General features: G+C 42.9%; 1 protein-coding gene across 1 annotated transcript in view; it reads left to right on the forward strand.

Annotated features, from left to right (window-relative positions):
- Positions 1-15,718, forward strand: part of TMEM116 (transmembrane protein 116) — a 215,911-nt gene that overhangs the window by 137,420 nt on the left and 62,773 nt on the right. The window contains exon 5 of the mRNA XM_078667430.1: positions 14,851-14,934. Within this exon, the coding sequence (XP_078523556.1) occupies positions 14,851-14,934 (84 nt within the window). The remainder of the gene's footprint in view (positions 1-14,850; positions 14,935-15,718) is intronic.

Below are 15,718 nucleotides of genomic sequence, written 5' to 3' on the forward strand. Positions count from 1 at the left end.
TTTGCAGGGTTGGACTGACCTGCAGAGCAATCCGGCAGTGCCCGACGGGTGATCTCACAGATTATTTAGTGCGTGGGCTGTATTTTTTGGGCCATTGGGGGCCCGTTTTATAGTCGTCTACTGGGTTGGTTTTCACTTTTCATTTCCCGACATTAAAACAGACACTGCCTGCAGCAAGCTCAAACCTGCTCCGATTTGCCAACGGTTACCTTGCTTTCTAAGGGGTCACTTTTATTTTGGCGCCCGGCCTACTTTCTTTCCTAGCACCTGTAGATTCCGCCGTGAGCTGAAATAAGCAGCGCGGTGCAGCAGTGCTGGCGCGTGACACAGAAGACGCTCATCTAAAGACAAGAAGAAAAGCCAGACGCGGGACAGGGTCGGAGCCCCTCTTGTGGGGCACTCAATGGTCGACATTGGCGGCCCGGCTGGTGACTGTTGAGAACAGACTGTGCTCCCCCTGCGGGTCACGTGCGGCTCGCCTGCGCCCCAGTGAAGCGGAAACATTCCCCTGACAGCTCCGTTTGTGCCGTCGCCGGTAGTTACATCATTAGCGCGCGATCCTGTCAAACTCGGTTAACGGGCGATGGGTCTGAGTCAGCGCGTGGCCTGTGTTGAAAAGCGGGACCATGTGAACGGCAGGTGCTGGAACCGGCTCAGCGGGGCAATTTAATTACTTCGATGCACGGAGGAGCAAAACAACTCAGTTGTGAGGTCCGGCTGGAACCTGGGGCAGAGTGGGTGGCGGTGCCTTCTCTGCATCCCATGGCTGGCCTCAAGTGATGGCTGTGAGACTCAGAAGTCGCACACAATGAGATCTCTGACTGTGTCTGTGCCTCATTACATGATCGTTTAAAGTGTCAACGCAGCGGCCCTCCTTTACAAAAAGTGGGAGCAAATAATTTTCAGTGCTGTTTTTTGTACTTTGAACTTAAAGCAAGGTGGGCGCAAGAAACACCCGGAGGCAAAACTCGAATGAAAAACAGCCACAATAAAAAACGCAGACATAGTTTGTGCATGTTGCCAGTTTTTGGGAGAGGAGGCTGCCAGGCGGATGTGCTCAGAGAATGCAGACAGTTAGGTGGCCTTAGATGTCCGCTTAGAGCGGATGAAAAACAATAAAACAACTAAGACATGCTTTCATATTTTTCCTCTGTTTTGGATTTAGCTTGAAATAAATTAAAAACTACAAACACGTTGTGTTCTGAAACTTAAAGCGAAATTGAATTGCTCTGCACAATTCCACATGAAAACAGAGTACACACCAATATGATCCCCCAAAGCAGAACTATTTCCAAAAATGATTGTTTCCAGGTATTGAAGTTAGAGTTTAAATAAAAAATGTAAAAAAAAAACCTGACCTATGCCTCTTGCTAGTATTATTTTGTCTTCAAGGCATTGTGGTCCTACAGTTTAGCTGTGGCCACTTTAAAGACGTGCACTCTTTATACTGACTTGAAGACAGGATTTACAAAAAAATGTAAAATGCAGCCTAGACCTGGATCAAAAACAGAATGCTAAGAGGCAATATGATTAGTTTGGGGGCTCTTTATATTGCTCAAACCTCATGGTGTCTCAGTGAACCGAGACGATTTATTTATTTATTTAAAGAGTTTTATATAGCGCTGGCTAGACCCGGAGGTATCAGAGCGCTTTACATGAGGTTCAACAGAATTACAAGATTACATCCGTTTCAATATACAACAGTTGCTAGAAAAACAATTACAAGATCATAGAGATCGAGATAAGTGGAGTATAGAGGGGAAGGGGGTAAGGGGAGATACAGCAGAAAGACGAAGGAAGGTCTGCCCAAAGTCCGGCTGGGTAGGTGAAGGAGACAGGTTACGGACGACGGAGCTATGGTTATGGTTTAGGTTTTTATTACAGGACCACGTTCTCAGGTTATCAAAGAATAAGAGTTAATTAATAAGTCAGGCTTGGGAAAGGTTTGTCAGATTTCATGGTTGCTGTGTTTAGAGTATAATTGTCTCAGTGCTAATTAGAGCTGAACGCCCTCAAATACCATTTTTGGTGCTCCACCGAGCCCCCCTAGCATTCCTTCAGATGGCAAGCATCCAACAGGGCATCCAGTTGGGTTACTACTGGCATATTCATCCTGATGCCAAATATACCGTGGACCTGGATTCAAGGCTGTCCTCTTCCTCAAGTTCAGCTCTGCCGCCTTCAGCCCCAGTGCAACGGTCGATGTCAGCCATGGTGCCATATCCGCTTTCACTGTCAGCATTAAGGCTGATGCCAATGGTTTGGACACTGACACCAGTATGCCGGAAACTTGAGACAATCATATCATTGGACTCATAAACCATCCTCTTCCACCCAGACCTCGATGATATGTCCAATTAGAAATTGACACTTGTGTCCTCCACTATAATTATGGGGACAATGAAGATGACCAAGACCAATATGATAAAAGCAATATATTTGATGACCTTCAGGATGCCAGTGGTCTGGATACGTTCCCGGGTATTGGTCTCACATCCCAGACTCAAGCTATGACAACAGAAGAATCTGCCACCTTCATCACAGTGATCAGAAGGGCAGCAGAGTTTTTGGACCTCACTTTACCTACCACTGAGGTGAAAACCAATGTACTCATTGAACTCCTCAATCCTGGACAAATGAACCAAAAACCTCTATTACCCCTTAATAAGGCCCTGACTGATATTTTGGTGGGCACCTGGGTGAAACCAGGCTCTTGCCCCCAGTGAATAGGCAAGTGAAGAGGTGGCACAGACCCATTCCTGTAGATCCTGATTTTCTCCTCTATTATTCTTCTTTCTCCAGAAAGCTTGGCAGCACAGGCATCCACTATTCATCTGAAGCCCAATTCATCTCACATGATCCCCCGACAGAGAGTCTAAACGAATGGAGACATTCAGCAAACTAACATTCTCGTCCTCCTCCATCAGCCTCGACTTCGGGTCCATAAACACCTTTTGCCTCGTTGGCTGGTACTCACACGTTTGTGGGGAAATTTGGTGGAGGGACATCTTGCCAGCTGTTCCAGAAGAAATTCGACCAACATTACGTTTGATTTTGGATGGTCAGGGTGCAGCACAGTACAATATTACCGAGGCTTACATGATCATTCCATCAGAGCAGAGGCTGCTACTACGGTAACAGTTCTGGGCAACTGCCAGGGTGCCATGTCGAAATCCCTCGATGCAATCACTAAACGCTGTTTTCTGCACAGCCAGGTATGGCAGGCTGGTAATTTCGTCCAACCTGTCCTGTAAGATTTCCTGTCTGAGCCCTTCCACAGACCCAATACCTGGGGATACTGCTTTGGTATGTGTTCACGAGGTGAGGAATCTACAGTTAGAAGTTTCTATTAGAAGAACAAGTTACTTACCTTCGGTAATGCTGTTCTGGTAGAAACTCTGTCTAACTGCAGATTCCTTATTGACCCACCCTCCTCCATGTTCTGTTGAATAGTCCCATTTAATGCATTAATAAGATGTAAAATCTGAAAGTCAGCACAATGCCATACTTTGGGTTTATCGGCTTTGTGTCCGTTGGCTCGGACAGAGATCAGAAAGAAAGTGACTTCAGCGCGCATAGGTGGTACATAAATGAGGCTCTGATGTCACCTCTTGGGCGGGCTAGTCATTTCCAGACTAGAATATGGATGCTACACCCTCACAGGTCTACCCAAGAGCTCGTTGGCCCCACTGAAAGCTTGCCTCAACGCCGCCACCAGACTCCTAACTGGATCAGATAAATTCGACCACATCTCTCCCCGCTTGAAAGCTCTAAAATGGCTTCCTCTCGAGGCCAGGATCCAACTTAAGCTGGCTTGCATCACCCACAATGCTCTATACTCCAATTCCCCGGCATATCTGGCCCAGAAACTCGTAATATCCGGCGGAACCAGAAATTCCCGATCTGCCAGAGACCTTTTGCTCCAACTGGCACGCTTGCGAAAAAAACAACCTATAATCGGCCCTTCTCCGGGGCCGCACCTAGAATCTGGAACTCACTCCTGCCCGCCATCAGAAGACTTCCCTCTATGGCTCGCTTCAAAAAAGAGGCCAAAACTTTCCTAATGGGCAATTTTCTCCCCTAACGCTGGCATTACATGCACCTCAGTGTCCCTGTTCCACCCACTACCTTGGCATTATCCATGGTCTTCCTGGATGATACTCACCCACACTGAGACTGTTATTTTAAATGTTTCCACCTGTTTGTTTTTACCCACAGGTATCCTGGGATTGAAACTGCCTGCCTCTTTGTACAATGTATGTCCCTGTTGTTATCCTAACGGCATCCCCCCCCACCAAAGTCCTTTGTTTACCTCCTATCTATCCTGTAAAGCGCTCTGATACCTTCACAGGTCTGGTTCGCGCTCTATAAAACTCTAAATAAATAAATAAAATAAAATAGACCAGTCCGACGTAGAGTCGTCGCACAATTCCACCTGCCAACATGTGAAGGAATTGCTAGCAAAAGTTTTCAGAAACATTCTGATACCTGAAGAAATTCACAAGGTGAGAAATCTGTGGTAAATAGAATCTTTACTAGAATAGGCATTACTGAATGTAAGTAACTTGGTCTTTTGTTCTATTGCCATCATAACCCGTGTTCAGAACTTCATGAGGGCCTCTTTTTGTCACAGTAGCTTTCCTAAGACAATGAAAGGCTGGTGACAACCAGATGACAGGAGGTGGTCGCCAGATACCTGCGTGCGCACACATGCACATGAACACACAAACAAAAATAGTATGTCCGTAAGGGAACAGATGCACATACACAGACACACATACACCTATGACACAGATATACATGCACACATAGTCACATGTACACAGTGTCCTCCCTCTTTCCCCATCCCCAACTGGAAAGGATAAAACCTCAAGTCCAGACTCTACTTCTGCATACCCACTGGTCCTCAGGCAAAATGTAGTTGAGTTTTCACTTATCAATAATTTCTTTTGAGAATTTCAATTCCAGTAAGATCCCCTATAACTTGACCAGTCACCATGCAATTTTCTACTTAAATTGACATACAGTTTTTTGGAAAGTTTTGTTTGTTTATCCTTAATGACCAAAGCTGTAAACAATCCCAGAAATGCTGATTCTACAGGTACACTGTATGTACCGTTACTAGCTCATACTGAGAACATGCTTCTACTTGTGAACATTACTTGCTAGTATCAATGCAGTGTTCATGTTAGTGGTCCAGGCTAGAGTAGAGCTAGAGTTATAGGGTAAAGAGGCATCAATGCCATCTCCCCCTAAATTTGCTTATGGCAAACAAAAGCATATTTTCTGCTGATCACTGTGATTAGATATGCTATTTTTATGTGGTGATATTATTTTTTCTCTCTGTGATTAGGGTATATTCCGTATCATCCCTTGCAAATATTTTCTGCAACACAGATCTGTAAAACCCTGTTGGTGCTTCATGTGATAGTGGCCACAGCAAAACATTTCCAATTATCTGAGAGCCCTTCAGATTCATTTTGTGTTCGAAATTGTGTTCCCTATGTGGTTTATAACCTTAAAATGTATTTGTCAGGGCATGACCATGCAAGAAGAAAAATGCCTGGCTTTTGAAGATGCTCTGTGCTTATGCCAACATTCTGGGCATATCCTGCAGTGATCCTGCAGCATTCTGAGAGATACCAAGAGACAGAGAGGTGGCGGCGGGCCAGAGTCTGGCCCTTCATCTCTGCCCACGGGTGTTGTCTTTGTGGCAGAGGTTGGCCTGTTTTTGAGCCTCTCCCTCACTCAAACAGGACATAGGAAGAGACTCAGTGAGAGAGATATGGGTAAGACTGGAGAGGCAAGAGCCTGTATGAATCTGGGCTGTTTAAATGAACCTGGCAAGCCAATCCGGTGTTATGTTAATGAGGTGGAGTTAACTGGTTGTATAAGAACAAAGTGATAGGTCCACAGTGAGACACCTCATAGGCCTGAAGTAGATCTGGTGTAATGGCAGGGACAAGGTGCCACTGAGTGCCGGCAGTCCTTTAAGCTAGATAAGTGTCTAGATTAAAACATTACCGCCACCCCCTTACCTTGCTCTCTTTTGAGTCTGTCGGGGTATGGGTGTCTATTGTTGCGAGGTTACTCCTCCTGAAGAAGTAAACATAGGCAGTGGCGTATACCTTGCACTTCGATTAACAACATGGGACAGCATGGACCCATGAGACATCAGGCTCCCATACAGAAATTAGAGCAGTGCGCTTTCTTGAAGAAAACATGAGATAGGGAGGACACTTCTCAACAAAGTGAGAGGACAGGCCTGGCTCGGGGCGACAAAGATAGAACAGTTATTTTATGATGTGCTCAAGGCGCAAGGGAGCACTCTGCTGTCATCCCAGCACAGTTAACTCCATTGCATTCTGGTAAATGCAGTACGCCTACTTCAAGGAGGAAGTTGCTTACATGCGTTGGGCATGACTCATAGAGCCGAGAACCCTTCCTAGACTAAACCTTGGGGGTTCCCAGGATCCCAAGATCTTATTCTGGGACTCCTGAAATGGCCATTTATACCATCCCAACCTCTTCCTCCAGGTCCTTGCACAAGATCCCCCTTTATGATCTCTTCAGAAATACTAAAACCAGACAGAACATTCCATTAGTTATGTCACAGTTGTGGCTGTGTGAAGGAAGGGATCACTGACATAATATCGAATACACAAATATATAATTACCAAAATATCGAAGAAAAAGTATAGAATGCAAAAATATCTAATTCCTATCTACAAACAGGTGAGTACAAAAATATTGAATCAAAAATATAGTTTAAAAAAATATAGGGGTCAATTACGATGGCGGTGAATCCGCATCCACCAGGCCCGCGGAAGCCACCGCCGGCCCGGAGGATGCGGATTCACTGCTGCGGTCATAGCAAACACCCACCGCCAGATTATGATGGCGTTGGGATCAGCGGCGGATGGCAAGTCCGTCCGCCGCTGATCCGCGGTGGGTGTACGCAAATATGGTGGCGGTGTCTGCAAGACACCGCCAGCCATATCACGATGCAGGCGGAAACATGCTTTTCCACAGCGGCTTTTCCGCCGTGGAAAAGCATGTGGTCTTTTGTTTTTGGGGGCCCGTTGCGAGCCCCCAGGGTGTTGGGGGTGCACATGGGGTGTACCTATGGTACCCCCCTGCTTTGGCATGCACAAGGTGACAGGCACCACGCGGTGCGTGCCAAGTTGTGCATGCCAAAGGTAAACATGCATACTTTACATTGTGGCGGGTGCTGCTTAAAGCAGCACCCGCCGCAATGTAATATAAGGGATGTGACCACCAGGGTGGCGGTCACATCCTAATTGCAACGGAGAGACCGCCGCTGCCCCTGCGGTCGGTCCCTTCACCTCGGGGGTGGCGGACGGACGCAGATCCGTCCGCCATCCTAATCGACACCATAATTAGTCAAAATATAAATTTTTTTTAAATGTCTTAAAATTAATGTAAAATAATAAATATAATTAACTAAAACATACTTAAAAATACTTAAATAACCTTAAAATTCTTAAATAATTCATTTAAGTTAAAAAAACATCCCATTTTATTTTTTAATACATATATATATATATATATTAACATAATATTAATAAAAAATATACAATATTTTTACCGTAGGATAACGGGAGGGTAACATTTACTATTACGACTCCAGTGAGTGCAACAGTAGGGAAAACGTTGGATAGCGTAGGGGTAAAAATTACTATTCCCACTCCAGTGAGTGCAACAGTAGGGAAAGCGTTGGATAGCGTAGGGGTAAACATTACTATTCCCACTCTAGTGAGTGCAGCAGTAGGGAAAGCGTTGGATAGCGGGAGGGTAAACATTACTATTCCCACTCCAGTGAGTGCAACAATAGGGAAAGCGTTGGATAGCGGGAGGGTAAAAATTACTATTCCCACTCCAGAGAGTGCAACAGTAGGGAAAGCACTGGATAGCGGGAGGGTAAACATTACTATTCCCACTCCAGAGAGTGCAACAGTAGGGAAAGCGTTGGATAGCGTAGGGGTAAAAATTACTATTCCCACTCCAGAGAGTGCAACAGTAGGAAAAGCTTTGGATAGCGTAGGGGTAAAAATTACTATTCCCACTCCAGAGAGTGCAACAGTAGGGAAAGCGCTGGATAGCGGGAGGGTAAAAATTACTATTCTCACTCCAGTGAGGGCAACAGTAGAGAAAGCGTTGCATAGCGGGAGGGTACAAAATACTATTCCTACTCCAGAGAGTGCAACAGTAGGGAAAGCGTTGGATAGCGGGAGGGTAAAAATTACTATTCCCACTCCAGAGAGTGCAACAGTAGGGAAAGCGTTGGATAGCGTAGGGGTAAAAATTGCTATTCCCACTGCAGAGAGTGCAACAGTAGGGAAAGCGTTGGATAGCGTAGGGGTAAAAATTACTATTCCCACTCTAGTGAATTTAACAGTAGGGAAAGTAATGATTTAATATATTAATACAAATAAATTAAATATCAATACCAATAAAACATTAATTAAAATTAATTGCCAATTAAATATTATGTAATAATTAATCAATTATAAATACAAATAAATATTAGCTATTAAAATTAATTACCAATTCATAATTAATTAACAACTAATTCATTTTCAACAACAAAAACTAATTAATAAAACTTATTACCAATTAATAATTCATTGACAGTAAATTAATTATCAATACACAAGTATTTTTAATATGTAATTAATTACAATTAAATTACTTCCCACCAAATACAAATTAATTACCAATTAATAAAAATTAATTGTTAATTAATTACTAATTAACAATAAATAAAAAATCAATACCAATAAATAAATTAAAATGATTTACTTAATTACAATTAAATTACTTCCCATCCTATTCCCCTATAAACCCGCAACCCGCTACAGAAAATAAATTAATAAAATTAACATAATTATCAATTAATCAATTAATAAAAATTAATTACCAATTAAAAATTAATTAACAATTAATTCAAAATAAATAAATACAAATATTTACTTAATTACAATTAAATTACTTCCCAGCCTATTCCCCTATAAACCCACAACCCGCTACAGAACTAAAACGCAAAATTAAATAAAAAATAATTAGTAGGGGGGAGGAGCTACGCTAGCAACCAAGATGGCCGCTTAGGCTCCCGGCTCCGCCGACCTCCGTCCCCCGCCGGATAATCCTGCTACAAATCCTGAATTTACACCCTGCCTCCGGGCGTGTGAACTGCTGTGCTGTACTTTGGTGCGATCGCAGGACTTTTACCAGCTTGGTGGACGGAGTTACGTCGAGTTTTAGTTTGGGGCCTACACCACCTTGTGAGCCGGGGACTCGAGTACTGGCCCAGCTGGGTTCCAGTTGAATAACATTGGCCGTGGGTGATCGACAGGGTCCGGTCCTTGGATGTGGAAAACTTTCTAAGCCCGATTTTGACGGCGGTTGTTGCTCTGGCCTACAATCGATGGAGTGTTGACGAGGCACGACTGTGGCCATGGGCGGAGGTCCCTGACCCGGAGACCCGGTTTGCCGCCGCCGGTGTTTGCTGGGTCAGAGTCTTCGCTTGTGGTACCGGAGCCTGGATTGTGGCCTTGGTAAGCCCTCGGTCTCCCTCCGTGACAGTCGTCCCAAATTTGCCGATTCCCCCGGGGATCCGAGGCCTCTGGGGGACGCGAACATGGTTGTCTCGGAACAGAATTTGGTGGGACGGACTGAGTCTGAACCGTCGATACGGACTGTACTGGCAGCTATCGGGGCACTACATTCCCATGTGGAGTCCATTGTCCAGAAAATGATTGCGGTCACACACGGACATGGGCATGTGGGACCGGACCCTGATCCGTTTCAATATCCTGATTGGCCTATACCTCCCACGGAGGTCCTTGTAACGGCAGTGGGCCCTGTACCACGAGGGGTGTCGGAGCTTCATGACAGTGTAATGGCCGATGATCGTGTACTCGATGCCCTCTACGGAACGCCAAGCCCACCATCATTGCCTACTGTGTGTGGATTAATTGGTGCTCCCCTTCCGGATACTCTTGGTGGGAACTATCTACGGAACGAAGCAGTGTTTTTCCCCTCTCCGACACCTTTTCTACAATTGCAGAGACAGCGACGTTGGGAGCTCATGTCGATGAGGGTCATCGTTGATGCCGACAGAGTTCTCAGTGACTTTAAAACTTTGCCTCGCCTCGGACGGAATTTTACCGAACTGTTTCTACATTTTGATTATCCTGCGGAGGCAACAGCCTGTCCGGAATGGGCTTATACGACCGATCGGAAGGGTCAAGGATGAGACTGATTGTTGGGGTTTGGCACCATGGGCTTTCTGAAGTGGGATTTGTTACCATTGTATTTACGGGAGGTCAGGTGGTGATTACTGTTTCCCCTGTTTAGTTTTAATATCGCTTCTTAATAGAGTTGTGTGTTTTATTCTGGGGGATTCTTGGTTCTGGCGGGGGGGAGGTGGGGACCGGGGGTTCGTACTGAGATGTCCTCCTCCACATTTACTATATTTAGTACTTAGTTAGATGGGGCGACAGGCACACTGCTAGTTGGGGATAGGCGCAAGCCATATGCAGGGGTGCAGGGTGGGGGGAGGGGTGTTTGTCTTGTTAGTGTTTGTAGTTTTTATGTTTGAAATCCTTCAAAATTCTGATATAGGTGGTCTAATTGAGGAGCGAATTTGTGTTTTGGGGTAGATGGGCTCTGGTGGAGGTATTACTTGCATGAGTTAGCCAATTGTTGCGTAATTCATTATTGTATGCGGAATGCGGCTGTAGTCTCGTAACCTTTTATTGCTGCACCCTTCCCCCTCCCTTCTACTCTGGACTGCTACTCAATGTTTATCCTGTTTCCTGGGGAGGTGGGGATGGTGGTAGGCATTTGTTTGATTATCCTGAATGTAGTACGGCCGCATACCTGACGTAGCTTGTGAGCAGGCTTTATTGATAGTTCTCCGTCCATTATGCCCTGTATGTATATTGCTTATCCTTTCATTCCGCGATGTAAGTCACCTGTTATTGTTTCTCTTTTTTCTTGTTTCTTAAATAAAAAGATTTAAAAAATAAAAAAATAAAATAATTAGTAATTTCTAAAAATTTATATTAAATTTAATATAATTTAATTACTTCCCACCCTATTCCCCTATAAACCCACAACCCGCTACAGAATTAGATTACGCAAAAATTAAATAACATAAAATGAATTACTTAAAATAAATTACAAAAATAATATACACTTTTCACTTATATACTAACATACAAAACACTTTAAAAAATTTGATATTATTAAAAATTCGATATATTTTAATACCTATATTACATACTTCGATATTTTGACTTTCTATATTTTAAAAAATCGATATTATATTACTTACCTTAAATTCGATATTTTTCACCACAACATTCTGTCCATTCGATATTTTGTCCATTCTATATTTTGACTTTGATATTTTGGTAATTCTATATTTTGAATTCAATATTTTGTCTTGTTACTGAAGGAAGATCACACAATCTCATACTCATTACTGCCACCCTCTCAGTCGTATACCATTGAAAAAAATAATAATATACAAAAAAAGGAAAGGCAGCTAAGGGCCACTGTACCACACCACGACTGAGTCCCACTAAATAAGCCTACTTGTTACCCGCCTCATTAGGTTGGCTACCAAACAACCCAACATTAGAACATTTTGTATCATATCAGAGAGGCAACAGACAACGTTTTAAAGCCAGGCAATCAAATTCAAAAGTTGTTCTAAACAATTTCTTTTGTACAAGCTCTTTATTAATTATTTCTTTATAGATGAACATTAAAAAGAATAGCCAATGCGTTTAGCCTACAATCAAACATTATCAGGGCACGAATCTTATTATAGAGAAGTCCCGAGACAAATTATCCTGAACTAGAATGCATAGGTAGGCAAAATGGTAGATTTGTGAATGAAGTTGTGCTGGTTCTTGCTGAACACAGCTTTGAATTTTTACTTCTGGGAACATTGATGAATGAACTCATTACCCGGACTACTAATGCAAGGTGTTGCAACCCTCGTGTACTTTACCATATTCTGTCTTTGCGTGTTACGAATGTTATATGTGGATTGTTGCTGCCTCGATCACTTAGACCTTTTGCCTACCGATGCATTCTAGTTCTGGAAAAAGTGGCTTGGATTTCGCTCTACAAAAAATAATAATAGGGCAATGGACTTGTTGTAACCCACTTAAACAAAGTACTAACGTCCAACTGAGGACAAAATACTAATGAGCTACCAGTGCAACACAGTTTCTCCTGAGGAAAAGCTAAGTAAGTTATGGACTTGCATACAACATGCTGGAGCGTTGCTGGCACCAACTAACCATCACAAATGGGTAGACAGAGGAAAAGCAGGAAACTCCATGAACTACAGTTAAGCCAATAATTAAGAAGTCAAAGAGATTAAGCTCACATAATAAAAACTGCACACCTCCATTTCCCACCAGTCATGCACGCTTGTGTCTCTAAGCCTGATAGAGCGTGCAGCTGACACTTTTGCAATCGTAAAGGAAGAATTCACTAGACTCCAACCATCTTATCCAAATAGTGCTTATTTTACTTACTTTCTCTAGAGATTTCGAAAAGTAGAGGAACAGACCATCCAATTGCAACTGGACTAGATGAAGCACTGTAGCATCTCTCGCTTTGTTACACATATAAGGCAACAATATCATTTTGCCTTTGTTTTGTGGTCTTGCTAGTGGACATTTTTCCAATTTTTGTTATGTAAGATACTTCCTTTAGATCACTGATGGAGTATCTCACATAGAGTACTTACTTAACATGATGTGAGGAATACAGCAAGTTCATTTTTTTTTAGATTACTATAACAAAACTATAAGGAAAGAAGATATCAACTGAAGACTCACGAAAATAGGCCTTGAAATCTGTCAGGAAGATGTTTGAATGTTGTGTCTTTACTAATTCTCCTGGAACAGGAACAGAAGCACAGCACATAGACAGTTAGATCCTGTTGCATAATTAATCCTATTGCATACGCTTGTTGAGGAGGGTAGTATGCTACATAGGTAGCATCAGATATATTGGTTTAATTGTCATGCTATTTAACTAGAACTTTTTCTAATATCTATTGCAGAAAAAATCTTCATGCCAGTTCATTAAGTGGCACTTCATATATTATAAGATTGTTGGCAACTTTTTTAATAAGTTTGAAATTGTAGACATTATTATCCAACTTTGTTTTTTGTGCACTAGATTTTTAATTTAAACCCTGCCAGGCATGTCTAAGATTGCTTGGGAAGCTATTTCGCCTAATATATATACTTATTCTAAAGTCACACGACGGCGTTCTACAAACTGAAACAGTACCATTTTCCCTGAACACTCCATAGCTGATCTGGTCCTGGTTGTACAACAAATATTGCATTAGATTCTGGCCAGAAAGCCAAGCAGCTATTTCTAGAACACTATGTACTTGTTTCCCCCTTTTGAGCTTACTTAATCCGTGGCAGTGCCAGCTATGCCTGCAGAAACTGTATCCAGAAAGACGTATGACTACCCCAATCCCAGCCGGGGGTCATAGTTAAAAGGATAGTGAGGCACTGGCAACTGCTACATCTAATCTAGCAGAGAACTGGAGAAGCCATCCTCCAAGAGGCATGCAGAAGCGCGATGCTTCTTGGACAGCGAATGCTTGGTGAACGGCTCTATCTTCTCAAGATTTATTCACTGTTCTGACATACATTGCTCTGACACTGCAGGGCCTGGGCATCTAGGAGTTGCCCCACTTGCTTCACCTGCAAATAGGAGAAGCTGATAGGGCAGCTGACATATCTCCTGGTGCTCAGCAGCTTCACTGTATTGACTGGGAGCTGCATAGTCTACTCCACCTTAACATAAGTGATGCAAACAAAGCAGTCGTGCCAGCTTTCAGCTGCCCGGTCACTGAAAGGGTCTAGGGTGAGGGACGAATGCACATTTTTTACCCCAGGAACTTTGAGCAAGGTCAGTGGGCGATTGACTTGTAATGCCCATAGATGGTGAAGATGGTGGAGAGCTTGGCCCACACAAGAACTTGTAGGACCCCCCTTTCCACAGTTTAAAAGCCCTCTGCTCTATTTTTAATTTTATTTTTAATTTGCAAATCAGTTTTGCGACTCACCAGCCTCTGTAATTTCCTTCAACATAGGTTACCGTGGTAGAGGGACATTAGCATCTCATCGCTCCTTCTTATAATTTGAGCGGATTGTGAACTGGCATTGTGCTAATTCAAAAGAGCTCCCTTCAGTCAAGCAGATTCTCTCGACAACTAAGAGGACAGCGGATCAAAAATCTGTTTTTTTGTTTCTTGACCCCCTACAGTGGCCATTCAGATTTTTTTCATTCAACTTTTGATTCTCAAAGTGATTTGACACCCAAACTGTCCTGTTTAAAAACTAGTTTCCAGATTTACTTTGACTGAACTCCAGCGCCCGACGGATCAGCACCTGCCTTTTCCCCCCTTCCCTCCCTCAGTGCCTTGAGACCCTCACAGGTGAGTAGCCGCACTCTATAAACCCTTGATTGATTGATTGATTGATTGAAACCACAAAAATGGGTTTTGCTGTGTGATGAAAATTTGTGTAGGGCGTTCAGTGTGATGGGGCCACCTTGTATACCCTTCACCCTCTTGACCAATTTGCTCAAAAGTATATGCACCATATTAGGCAAACTCTAAAAAATGCGTGAAGATTTATGAAACGGAGCTAAAGTTAATAGACATAACAATTGCTTTTCCTCTATAAGTGTGCTGAACCATAAGCCTCTATTGCAGATTCCGAGTTTGTTTACTTTAAAAATGTTAATATAATAAATCCTTCTTTATTGTTTCAGATATTTTATATGTCAACGTTTTTCTACACTGCGCATTATACTTGGCAGTTGCATATCGACCTGAAAGATAAGATAAACAGTGTGGTAAGTATGTAGATTTACTTACAGTGCTGGATGTTAAGGGAAAGTGTATGTAGCCCAGTTTATGACCTTACCTTACCTCAATAACCTATGCTGCTAACACCATCACTTAAAACTTTACAGTGACTCGTGTCTGTAGTGGAGGTAGTGAAGGGGTGGAGAGCAAACACTCTTGCACAGATATGTAAACATATCTAATAGGTTCAACTCTTACAATTTCCTTACCACATGTAGAAGACATGGAACCATTTGATCTTGAACCCATTGGCTCAGCCATGAATTAAACACAAGGGGGTTAATTCACAAAGTCACTTTTTAATTTCACAAAATATGAAAGTGCACTTTTGAAGGGATTTGCTAAAGCACAAAAGAAGCCCAATATAATATAACATTTTGCATCAACTCCCATCTCGGTGACCACAATGACATCAACACTACCAACCTCCTCTTTTATTTTTTTTAAAGTATTTTTTTTTCATTTTCCAAACCCACACCTCCATGATAACAGTCAACAGTGGTGCCTAATGTTCTATGCAAGCACCATCAATCTGCAACTTATACAGTTCTTCAATGCAACATCTTGGTCGGTCCCAAATCTTGTGTATGTCACAACTTACAAACCATTTTCTGCATGTTATAATCAGCCAGGTGCAACCAACCCCTAAATGCCACCAAACTTCACAAACTCATAGCATCCACCCCTCTTCCATCCCACCCCCCACCCCCACCACCGGTGTGTCTTCCATCTAACTCTTCACTCTATCGGGTGTCTCCAACTCAGAGGTCC

Source organism: Lissotriton helveticus, chromosome 11, assembly GCF_964261635.1.
Source record: "Lissotriton helveticus chromosome 11, aLisHel1.1, whole genome shotgun sequence".
Lineage (NCBI taxonomy): Eukaryota > Metazoa > Chordata > Amphibia > Caudata > Salamandridae > Lissotriton > Lissotriton helveticus.